At 32.8% G+C, this 12,547-nt stretch overlaps 1 protein-coding gene across 33 annotated transcripts in view; it reads left to right on the top strand.

The window, feature by feature from the left end:
- The window catches only part of LOC119568391 (phosphatidylinositol-binding clathrin assembly protein LAP-like), a 92,905-nt gene extending 81,212 nt beyond the window's left edge, over positions 1 to 11,693 (top strand). For 10 of the 33 annotated variants that reach the window (XM_037916987.1, XM_037917015.1, XM_037916931.1 and 7 more), the window contains 6 exons: positions 1,372 to 1,404; positions 5,498 to 5,740; positions 7,644 to 7,839; positions 8,025 to 8,220; positions 8,521 to 8,642; positions 8,847 to 11,693. In XM_037916987.1, coding sequence (XP_037772915.1) covers positions 1,372 to 1,404; positions 5,498 to 5,740; positions 7,644 to 7,839; positions 8,025 to 8,220; positions 8,521 to 8,634 — 782 coding nt within the window. In that variant the 3' untranslated portion in view covers positions 8,635 to 8,642; positions 8,847 to 11,693. The remainder of the gene's footprint in view (positions 1 to 1,371; positions 1,405 to 5,497; positions 5,741 to 7,643; positions 7,840 to 8,024; positions 8,221 to 8,520; positions 8,643 to 8,846) is intronic. The other 23 variants (XM_037917087.1, XM_037917117.1, XM_037917072.1 and 20 more) reach the window with 14 other exon arrangements.
- Positions 11,694 to 12,547: the final 854 nt, after the last annotated feature.

Raw genomic sequence — 12,547 nt, 5'->3', positions numbered from 1 at the left:
CTCTCAGACCTTGTATTTATGTATCATTTTATTCTCTTTATCCCATTTTGCAGTATACAAAACAACAAACAAGAGTTGGGAAATAGTGCTGGTACTTTTAGATGTTAAAATTATCTTCCACTTATAAATTGATGTGCTGAAGACTACAGATCGAGATAACTACTAGGAAACTGCTCCAGAACTAGTGGTGGTGCCTCTAACAGTACATGCCCAAGATATGATATGGGTATCATTAGCATTACATAATAAAATTGCCTTTTATTTTTTCGGTGTATGTGTCCATGTCTGTGTTTCATGTTCCCCATTTGTGATACCCCCATTGAATTTTAGACCCCACTAGTTCCAGTAGTTTTTTAGTAAATTCCCGAGCAGTTATAGAACTACTGTCTATGAGATTGCAGCCCTTTTGATGATTAGTTATTTTTTTTAAGTATAGAAATTAGTAATAGAGAGAAAATGCTCAAGTATCCAGCTAAAGCTACCAGAAATACTGCCCATCTCTGCATATAGATAAAGTATGCACACTTAGTCCATGCAGATTATATATATATATATATATATATATATATATATATATATATATAGTATATAATAATATAATATATATATATATATATATATAATATTAATATATATATAATATATATATAATTAAATATATGGTAATAATATAAAATATAATATATATATATAATAATATATATAAATATATATATACATATATAAAATATATATATATAATATATATTCTATATATATATATAGATATATATATATATATATACTATATATAATATATATATACCTATATATATATATATATATACTATATATATATAATTTAATTTTTAAATATATAGTTTTTAATTATATATTTTTTATTTATTAATTATAATAAATAGCTTTATTAAAAATTTCAATTATATATATATCATCTAATAAAATTTATATATATTCATATAATTTATATCTTTATATATACAATATATATATTCTATTATATATATATTATCTACATATATATATTATATATTTTATATATATTGTATTATTATATATTTTATCTATATATATATAATTATATATGATTTTTTATATGTATATATATATATATATCATATTATTATATTTATTTATTTATTTATATACTATTTTTTATATATATATATATTATATTTAATTTATATATATATTATATATTATAATTATATATATATTATGATTATTTATGCAACTAGTATCAATAATGTGAAGTGAGCTTTTTCTTCTTCATATGTTTGCACTTTATGATAGTACTGACTGCCCGTTATGTATGCTGCACTAGTAAACTGGAGAAATAATAATATGAACTATTGTTGTTGCATGTAACAGACACAGTGCCGAGCAGTACCTTCAACTGGCCAGGTAATAGCCTAAGTATATTTGTTAGTTACATATGTTGGGATAAGGTGACCTAACATTGCTTGACTAACACTTATCATTGTTTGAATCCAGAACTCTTTGTGATAACTCTTTAACTACTTGTGGTGCAGTCCTCGGTGGTGATTTTATGGCTTTCATCCATTGATTTGATTATTTTGTAATTAATTATGATTCTGTAGTACTGAGTTGTCTATGTGTTTTCTTTAATATATGTATCTGTTTGGGTAACATCCAGGGAAGTAAGTATGAAGGAGAATACAAGTTGTTTGTAATCAGATCTCTTGGTTTCAGGTAAGTAGTTGGCTCATTTTTAATGGTTAAATGAACCTCTCATATTTGCTTAGATTAAAAGAACTAAATGTATTTAGAAGTGCTCATATTATTTTGCAGTTGATAAGCAAATTTAAGAGAAGTTTATAGGAATTGTGAATGGAGATATATGTATCTTCTATAAGTCCAGGCTGACAGTTTTTTCTTAATTTGTTTGCAGTATTATAGATTGTAGTTAATGTATTTATTACAGTAAAACCTTGATAAATCATGTGGTCTTTATGCACAGGTATACCTTCTTGATGCAACAGTAGTGATGTCTTTAAGATCTGTATGAGAGAATGAATGAATGGTTTTAGTATCTAGATGGGTAAAGATTTTTTTAATTATCTTTAGAAATACAGGCAAGTCAAACTTGTCTTCTGTCTTTTTATTCATATATAATGGAAACCAACATAGGGTGTATGGATAATGTTGTTAATTTTGTAAGAATTCAGTAACATCATAGGTTATGGCAATTCCATTGCTAACATAACAGTGGTATGCAATGTGGTTTCCTTGTTTCACCTAGAATCCTATGGCAGAGGCCAAGTTCCTTTGGGCTTTGAGTCCCAGGATACATTATGCAGACTTATAAGAAGTCCATATTGTTACTCTTGCTTGATGCACTATGCAAGTGTGTCTGTAGTCCACTGTAGTTACTTTTACCATTTCATAACCAGTTAAGGGAAATTATGTCAGTTTTAGGTGACAGAGAATGCAACATGCAACTCTCACCATAGCTTCACCATCATATTTAAACAGTTCCATATGTATGCTGCAGATCTGTTCCAGTTTTTGTCCAGTCATCCTGCTCACAGGAGTGGGTATGACGTGGATTTGGAGACAGTGCCTTCATATCTGTCAAAGTATTTTATGGCAATTGTTATCCCAAAACCCCTGTAGAAGGCATTACTTTTATTGCTGATTCTTCATATAGGTGTATGTTGATTTTTTCTAATATCTAAATTTTGTATACTGAGGTAGAGCTGGGAGCTTTGCATTTCTACCTATGGAGGGGGAGTATAAATAGTTGTTGAATTTCTGTTTGTTTTCATTAAACCTGGTTTGTCCATATTATGGCAATCTTTTCCTGAGCTAGTATGCTTATAATAGGAAGAGGGAGACATCGGGCTGTGGAAAAGATTACTTGTCTCTTTAACTCTTCAATAATGGTATCAGAAATCTCTCAGTGTTACTAAATCTGGTGACTTCTGGCAACCATCCTGCCATTAGGCCCGGGAGTCCACTCTACGTAGCAGAACTTTCCACTCGACTCACTTTTAGCATTTTGCCTATAGCGTACCCAGAGTGATGAGTTGGTTTGTTATGAAGGCTATAGGCCCGGCAGATACAGGTTAAAGAATATGAAGTAACCCGCAAAATAATTTGATCCTATACTTGGTTAATTCATTGTATGGTAGCGACTGTTGAGGAGTTAAAGTGTTTTCCCACCTTTACCCATAGATTTAGCCTAGACTGTACATTTATACTTCATTTTGAAAATTGTGTAGGGGATCTTCTACAAGATGAATGTCTAAGATATAAGTTCCAGTAAAAATAACCTACATTTGCAGTATTTTCAAAGCCCTAATGAATACAAAGCCAGTGTCTTTCGTAAGTTTTCTCTCTTTACAGTTAATTTGAATTTGTTACCTCAGTATTGTAAAGGAGCATTTCTCTTAAAATTATTTTAAAGTTTGATGTGTATTAGAGGTCAGTGTCCACAGTTACTATTTGTAATGTTTGCTTAAAGATCACCATGAATACAGCCGAACCAGTGGAAGGTGCAGCCACCCTTACTTATCATTCTTAACACTATCCTCATAAAGGAAAGATGAGCTGCCCTTAGACTAACCTTATCCAGGAATCATAATGCCAAAATACTAGAAACCTTTTGTGCATGTTATTCAGTGAAGGGATCTCCCGATTATTGCTTAATTGATCGATATTCCCCACTAGTTAGGAGTCGGTAAAATTTCCATTTCTGAGTATGAGTAATTTGCAAACAATGAATGGGGTTTACTGGACATGTTGCCATAATATCTCAAAATAGATCTTTGGTGTTATTCTCAGTATGCTTTGACATGGGACACAAAAGAAATCTCATAATTCAACATTTCTCTTGTATAAAATCTGAAATTTTGATATAATCAAAGTATATATATAAATTTGAAGTGATCTTTGTGTCAGAGGCCATTGAGAAGCATTTGGAAAATATAATGAACTATTGAATTTCAGTCTTACCACATGATATACCATATCCTATGTTTTATTGACATAATGATTTTTTATTGAGTAGAATATCAAGTATCAGATTTCACATACATATTATAATTTCTCTGAATATGTTGAAGTCTCAGAAGTTCATTCTTCATGCTTAATGTTCTGAAATGATAAAGATATCACAGTGGATGTTACAGATCCATCTATCAGGAATTAGTGTGTTTGAATATGTGTGTGTGTGTGTATCTGTGTCTGTGTTTCCTTTGTAATATATTATTGATATGGTTACTTTGATCACTTTTTTTTTTACATGAGAGACGAGAGGCAGCCATTGGTACTGTACCAGGGTAAACATAAAATACATTTCATTGTCAAGCCTTCCTGGCCCACGTCAGCACACTTTGATTTTTCCTTCACCTTCACTGAGCAATGACTATTATACATAGCATGAAGGTTGGGAATTTCATTTCATTTGAAATCTGTATTTTTCTCTTATTATGTCATATTGATTTTGAGTGTTGAGATTGTTGTAGTTCATGTAGAAAGTAGTATTTTTTCACTTTTCTTATAGCATTTTTTTTTTTTTTTATAACACAATAAAAATCAGATAGACTATGTAGAGGAGGAGGATATCAGGGAGAATTAGATATTTCTTGGGTAGTTTTAAAGTGAGCTTCAAAAAATGTTTTTTAATAAGTTAATAAGTTGTACTATTTATAGCCTTTAGTAGGATTAGTCATGTTATAGTGCTTGTTGGATTTTTTTTATTGTTTTTCAAATAATCATGATTAAATGTTACATGTTTTAGTCTAAATTGTAAGTTGTATTTGACTTTGGAAGAATAGAGTTAATGGTTTGTTAATTTTCACTTCTTATTGCAAAAGAGGATGCTAGTTATTCTTATGGGAAATCTATAACAAATAAGTAGGAAATTGTGTATGTCAGGTAGTAGTATAAATGTAACAGATATTAGACGCATATTCTAACTTAGACCATGTAACACTTAGTTGACTTAGTTGTGCTTTTAGATCAGACATTTAGAAACATTAAGGATTTCTCAGAGGATTTTTCTGCGGAACTTGTAAAGCTTTATTAGCAAGACCTAGGAAAATATATTTTGCCCAAGAAGTTGTAGAAAATTTGTAATATTCACTGGATAAATAATGTCTAGAGTGTTATTTTTTTTATTCAATATTTTTGGGTAGGAGAATGATTGGTTTCAAGTAAGCAAAAGCATGATTGTTACAAATAACTTTTTTTTTTTTTTTTAATATATGAATATCATATATTTGGGTTGAACTTTGTAGTACTTCAGGCATCATAGAGTAAGATCGTCTCTGATGGGTAAGCAATGTTTTTTATTGCAGTAGTGAGTGCTCTAGGAAAAGATAACAGCTTTGGTTACATTTTTAGTAGAACAAATAGATCCCTTAAAATGTGTTTTGAAATTTTATTTGACTGAATGTGCACTGCCTCAGCATTGGGAGGACAGAACATAGCAAGCAGCTGTGTGACCATCACACTACTCTTCTCTTGCAAGCTGCAGCCATAGGAGGTGGCACTGACTCCGATGTCAATCCTTTTGCTGCCTTTGGTGTGTCAGGCCCCCCTGGTCCTTCCCTCCCCTCACAGGGTGGTGGTATCTCTCTGGACACCACCACCACAACCACTACCAACACCACTTCTACAGCTGACCTCTTGAGTGGGTTGGATTCCCTGGCAGGCGTTGGTAACAGTGGTGTGCCCTTCCAGGCTCCTACTGTGCAGCGCTCTCAGCCTCAAGGTGACAACCACAGCACAGCACCTACTCTCATGTTCACTGCCTAACCAAGTAACAGGGGCACAAGCATCTACTAAATTTCCTTTTTTGGTTCTTATTTGTTTCTATTTGTTTGTTAATTGATTTTACAATTATTTTATCAGTATCAGTTAAGAAAATGACCAAATCATAAACAGATTATCAGCCAAGATTTTTATGTCCCTGTAAAGGTACTTCCGTATCCAACTAGCTAATATTTGCACATTTTAACAATGGCTCTAGCATAGCCTCTGATGCTACCATGTCTGCAGCTAACCTTTTTATGCTTGTCCATGTGATGTTTATATCCAGCAAGCTGATATTTCACATCTGCAGTGTTCAAACATTGCCATGTGTATAAATTTCTAAAATTTGTTTTTCTTTCTTAATGAAAATTAGTTCTCTAACACTACTAACTTTTCACATCACTAACAAAGGCCAGTCCACATCCAGAATAGTTTTGCCAACACTGATTAATTTATTTATCTTTAGAAGTAATAGGTTTTTACCATATTTTTTGTACTGCTTTAACAAATTTATGCAAAATACTCGCTCTAGAAATGGAATTGATTAATTTCTCTGAGAAAATCTTTATGAATAAAACTATTATCTGAGTTACCACTTTCATTTCAAAGTATTGTTTAATTATTTCCATTATGCAGCCACTGCTAACTTTCATCCTGATCTTCAGTAGCTTGCTTTAGGTGCAGACACATTACAGATTTTAAAGCACAAATCTTTCATATGAAATGCCTGTTGCTATGTTAAACACTAATCTGTGCATCATGCAGTCAGTTATGGAAGCAGAAATGTGTTTGTTTTACAACTGCACATGGCATGGGTAGTCTTGCACTCTTGCATTTTTACTCTTGCTTGAGATCCAAATACTATGCATTATAATGGCCACAACATCCAGTATCTGTAAATCATCCCCCCCCCCCCACAAAACAACAGTAAATAATTAAAAAATATGTAGAGTTCACCAGTTTATAAACCAGAGTGAACGTAACTGTAGTAACTGTATGAGTACTGTTGTCCTAATTCCTATATGTATAAGGAAGTCATTTTTTGCCTGTGCAGAACCATTGTGACCACATTGAAGGCTATTTTAGCATAATAAGAACCAAAGGAATCAAACAGAAATAGATGAACCTCTAGGCTGTGCAAAGTTGAATATTGATAACTGACCACTTCAGCCTCTCTTCCTTGCCTGAGTATCGTGTATTAATGTTATTTCAGATATAGCATGTAAGGTGATCTAGATAATTGTGAGAGCACATATGTGTTAGTGGTTAGGTGCATCCAGAATTAGTTCACATGAAATTTGAGGTCGAAAGATGTAGGATGAAGAGAGGCAGAGTGTCATAGTAAGTTGTTTTCCTGTACTGTTTATATTAAAACATTTGTGTTTAGTACTACAACGTAGTATAGAATTTGTGCATGTTGTGATCTTTGCATGTGACCTATTTTCCATATGTCTGTTCTCTGATTGATATTATCCTCTGCTGACTAAGAGAGATTTTTACTGTCATCATTATCAATTTTTTATTTATTTTTTCTAGCAGCAACTGAAAATGTACTTTATTAATGAGATTTTTTGGAAGTAACCAAACAAAAGCAATCTGATCAATCTAAAGAATTTAAAATTGTAAAATGTTACTCAGTTAAATGCTTTTTTTTATATAGATAATATATCAGAGTCCCAGACTTTCAGGGCTTCTTGTGTTACATCTGAGAATATGTATTGTGAATTATTTTTTAGTTTTAAAATCACATTTATAATTCTAATATCAAGAATAGGTGTATTCATGTGTGCATTATTTTCAAGGGAAAGTATGACATAAGGAAGAGAAGTGCTCAGTTTTCTAACATGTTATACTTATAACAGCATTTGATGGGCTTGGGGACATCCTGAAGCCAGAGGGTAGTGTGGGTGGTGGTGCTGCTCCCGTGGCCACAGCAATGGGCACCCCAGCTCAACTTCCTGCGTCAACACAGCCCAGTAAACTTATAAGTTCTGACCTTGATATGTCCTTGTCATCTTTAGTGGACAACCTTAATATCAAGGGTCCTGTGGCACCTAAGTGAGTTATATACAATTTTCTGTGTTCTGTATACAAAATGTGTGGATAAGATCAGTAAATGTGGTTACAAATAATTTTTATAAGATCAGTAAATGTGGTTACAAATAATTTTTATAAGATCAGTAAATGTGGTTACAAATAATTTTTATATTTCTTATAACATAATGTTTTGCAAAAATGTCCAGAGGACAGTGGAATTCACCAAAGACCCAAAGCAAAACTGGAGGAGCTAGTTGGACTCCTGCAGCTCCAGCTTCTGCAACCGCAGGTTTTCGTCCACAAATGCCAGGCCAGCAAATGCCTGCAGCTGGGGCACCCGGACAGCCAGGACAGTGGAGTGGTGGGATGCCTATGACTGGGAATTTCCCACAGCAACCTATGGTAAAACACAATAATTTATTGATTATTGTAAAGCAACATTATACTGCTGATCATCATAATAAGTTCCATTTCTGTACTTAAATCACAAGTGATTTATCTTTACATTCAATGTTAAAAATGGTTTGTTTCTCATTCAGTGGTAATTTGATAATGTAACTTTTTATTAGACATAAAAGAATGGTACTATAATTAATATTTGGATATAACAAACTTGCTTGTTATACAGAAAGTGATACATACACATGTATAAATACACACACGGTTGTTATAACTTATAATAAGACATGCTTGTCACTTCAGCAGGGAATAGGTATGATGGGTCAAGCATTCCCAGGTGCTGCTGCCCCTCAACCTGGGGCACAACCAACCCAAGCCTCGCAGCCAGCTGGCTTTGATCCCTTTGGTGCCCTGTAACACTGCAGGTTAGTCTATTTACTCTTATCTTTACTTTTGGCATACGTTGAGTATTCAATGGAAGGAAATTCTCCCTTTCAAACAGCAAACTTCTTGACTAGAATAGTTCAGGTGTGAAGAAAAATGTTATATTGGAACTAGTTTCTTTATTTTTCCATTTACTTTATGGAAATGTTGATAATTTTTCTAATGCATCACTTCCTTTATTGTAGGTTGGGCATAATAAATGCATAATATCGGCAGTCCTGAAACAAAACCTTGCTCTTCGTCATGACCAACTGTTAAGTGTTGTGGCTTCTCTTTGTTACCCTTGCCTCATGTTGTATGTTGACTGAAAGTGTGGGAAGTCGCCAACATCGTGTGCTAGTAGTGCTGATTGTCGTCATCAGGCTAAATGCATGTCATTTTCACCTTTTTGAGTATAGAAGCTATAAAGTTTTAGAATGAATTGCATTGTTAATATTGTAACTTATTTAAAACAAGTACTGAGATCTTTGTTGTCCCAGACAATTCATATTTGATTAGTAGAATATATACGAGTTGATTGATTATCGTTATTGAAATATACATTTTATCAGAAGTATAACCAGTAATAGGTTCCAGATGTGCACTGCCGCATATAAACATTATCATGCCCAGTCAGCCAACACATGATTATTAATTACAGTGTATCATAGCATGGATTTAATTTAATTTTAAGGAATATACAAAAGTGTATTATATGAATTGTACATTCCAGTGTCTGTAAGCCAAAAGTTGAGTCATGGGATGTAGAGAGCTGACGCTGTGTGGTGAATCTGTAATATATTTATTTTTTTGAGGCATCAGTATTTTAAGTGTTGATGATAGAAAATAGAAGCAGATGTGCTTGAAATGTATCAGCATCTCATGTTATAGCCAAATTGCAGAATTTCAGCTGTTATATTGGGTAGCAGTAGGTTACTAGTGAAATTTTAAAATGAAATGCCTTGATATATCATCAATCCAGTATGAGATGTTTGTAAAAGGAACAAGTACTCAGTAATGCAACTAGTGTCTTTATTACTGTTTTGTAATAGATGTGTCGAAAAACGCAAACAAGTAAGAGTTCAATATTGTGTAGTAGTTCTGGATATATACTGTAATTTGTCCTGTTGGAAACTGTTTTAACATGTAAATGACAGTCTAGACTCAAAGAAGATCACCACACACCAAGACCCTGTAGCTCTATTACTCATATCTAAATATATAGAAATAATAGTAGCTGTACATAGGAGAGGACGAGGTTTGCAGTGGATGTAGTTGTTGCAAAGAAAAATTGTGTGCATTCCAATTTGTGAGATAGGCACATAGATATCATTTTTAAAGTTGTGGTGCAAGTAAATGGGTTAATTTCAACCTGAATTTGCAACCTGTGTATGTATTAGCAGTGTTGTCAAAATATATATAAAATGTTACTGTGAAAATCCCAGTAGTTGGGATTATTTTAATATAGGCTGAAGGTCAGAGGTTTGTATTTAAAAAGAGTCCTCTGTTTGCTTCTTGCCACACACACACCAAGCCTTAAGCCCACATCTCGTATCATACTGTCATGCTAATCTGAATTTCAGCAAGACTTCTGTTTTTATGTATTTCTTGTTCATATTATTGTTACATACTTTCCTTCTGGAAAGAAATGAAAGTAATATTCATTATCATGATTATCTTCATTATTTCTATTATTATTATTATTATTATTATTATTATTATTATTATTATTATTATTATTATTACTATTACTATTATTATTATTGTTGATATATATATTTGTTATTATGTTTCTTTGACTAAAGGATTGTTGTATTATGTAATAAGAAGTTATGTACTTTATTGATGTAGGTGTTTGCAAGGTTACAAATATACATTAGATGCAGTAACAAAATGTGTGGGCCACATAACACCTAGAAAAGTAATCTGTGAGCAATACTCGTACTAAGACGTATGTCAGCCCAGATTCCAGTACATGCTGTTGTTCATTGGGGCTGGTGTTTAGTGATTAGTGATAAGTATTATTCCATATGTAATATAGCCTTATACTGAGTATGTTATTTTTATGTATTCAGTTGTGAGGTGTGAGGAATTCTCAGGCATAATAAGATGTGTACTTGGTTTTGAAGTTGAGAAGCAAAGGTAAGGAAGGGAAAAGAAAAAGAAAGTGGAATAATTCATATACAGTATAAAGTATTATGATAGTTTTTGATTGTAGTGCAGTGTAAAAGGTATCAATTTTGACTGAGAGTTAACTCACATACCTAAGGATAGTGTTGGTTGTACATAAACATATGTAAACAAGGGAATTGGTTTCAGGTAATTTGGGATGATTATTATAAAATGGATCTGAAAAATAGTGAAAATTTGCATGAGCAAAATTTCATGATGGCGTCATAATATGAACCTCCAATGTCCAGTATATCTCATTTTATACATAATGTACACAAGGAACTTAGAAATTACATTTAGGTCCTTCATTTCTATAAATACTGTTTGTGTATTAAGTGTAGCACCAATACTTATAGTTTCATCCATTTTTAGAGTAAATTGAGTAGATTTCTCTATCAGTCATACTTAAAGACACTTGGTTGACAGTATCAGATTAATAGTTCCTAAAAAAAAAGAAAAGAAAAAAAAACAAGTAAAACCCTATTCCTGACTCCAATTCTGAACTTTGTGAAATATAGCCTGTGTCTTACAAATCCAGGAAGATGTTAACAAACCTTTCTAAAAGTCACGAAAGTCAAACCGACTTATGCTGTTCACAGAGGTAGGGTTTCAGATTTTGTTTCTGTGCCACCAAATTATCCTTTATTCCGTAGCATCAGTGGCCGCCTCCGTGTTGTGGTAGTTGGTTGAGAACAAAAAAATAATAAAAATAAAAATCCTAAGGTCTTGAGATTATTTATTACTTTGTTACATCATGTATTAACTGCAAGACTTAGAATAAATTGTTGACAACACTGGTCTTGTATAAAGTCATGGTCTCATACATGATGCAAATATGATGTCAAGATTTGGAACAATTATGAATAAATGTTGAAGATGGTTCTAGAGTTTTATTTTTACACACAAACCAGATGTAGCAAATATAAAGTTAGATACTAAAAAAATATTCCTAAACACATGTAAAAAAGAATGTACTAAAGGATGAAAGATGTAAAGGACAAGCCCCCAGCCCCATGCTCGTTATTGGTGTGGGGGAGCTCAGGAGGTAGAGACTGAGACTGTGACTCTAGGTATCACCCATGCCTGGGATCTCAGCCCTCGCCTCAACTAATTTTGCAGTCTTTTTCATCTTTCCTTTTCCTTTTCTTCATCCCCCTCTATCCACTTACCCAAATCGTTAACTCATATTTACCTTCTTCACCACAATACTTTACCATAATGCTGTGTGACCTATGATGTATAGTACATTTGTTTTGATCACTGACAACTAGAAATCCACAACCATCTGTATAAGTATACTTATACAGACCTTGAGTCAGAGCACCTCTAAACTGACACTGGGCAGTTTGGTGCTACTTGAGTTTCAGAATACAAGCGCTACTATGTAGCGCGCAATAAAACATGATGACTTTGATCTTGATGATATCACTGCATATTTGCATTACGGTATCGTTTTACATATATACTTGAAATATAAATTGGCCATCGATAGGATCTGAGTTTGACACCCATGTCAATCGTGTACGCGTCCATATAAAATAAGATTGAGAAGCAAAATCTAGCAGATCAGAAAGTCGTCTCGCACTGCAATAAAACTACTTGGTATATCTATTAAATAAATAATACAACTCAACTAGGTGTTTGGAAAAAAAAATCATGTAGCAAAGACAAGAAAGATCTAAAGGTGCGAATACAAATAATTTTGTGTGTGCGTGTGCGTGTGCGTGTGCGTGTG

This window comes from Penaeus monodon, chromosome 4, assembly GCF_015228065.2.
Source record: "Penaeus monodon isolate SGIC_2016 chromosome 4, NSTDA_Pmon_1, whole genome shotgun sequence".
Lineage (NCBI taxonomy): Eukaryota > Metazoa > Arthropoda > Malacostraca > Decapoda > Penaeidae > Penaeus > Penaeus monodon.
Note: the sequence above shows the minus strand (reverse complement) of the source record. Positions and strands in the feature narration are given on the sequence as shown.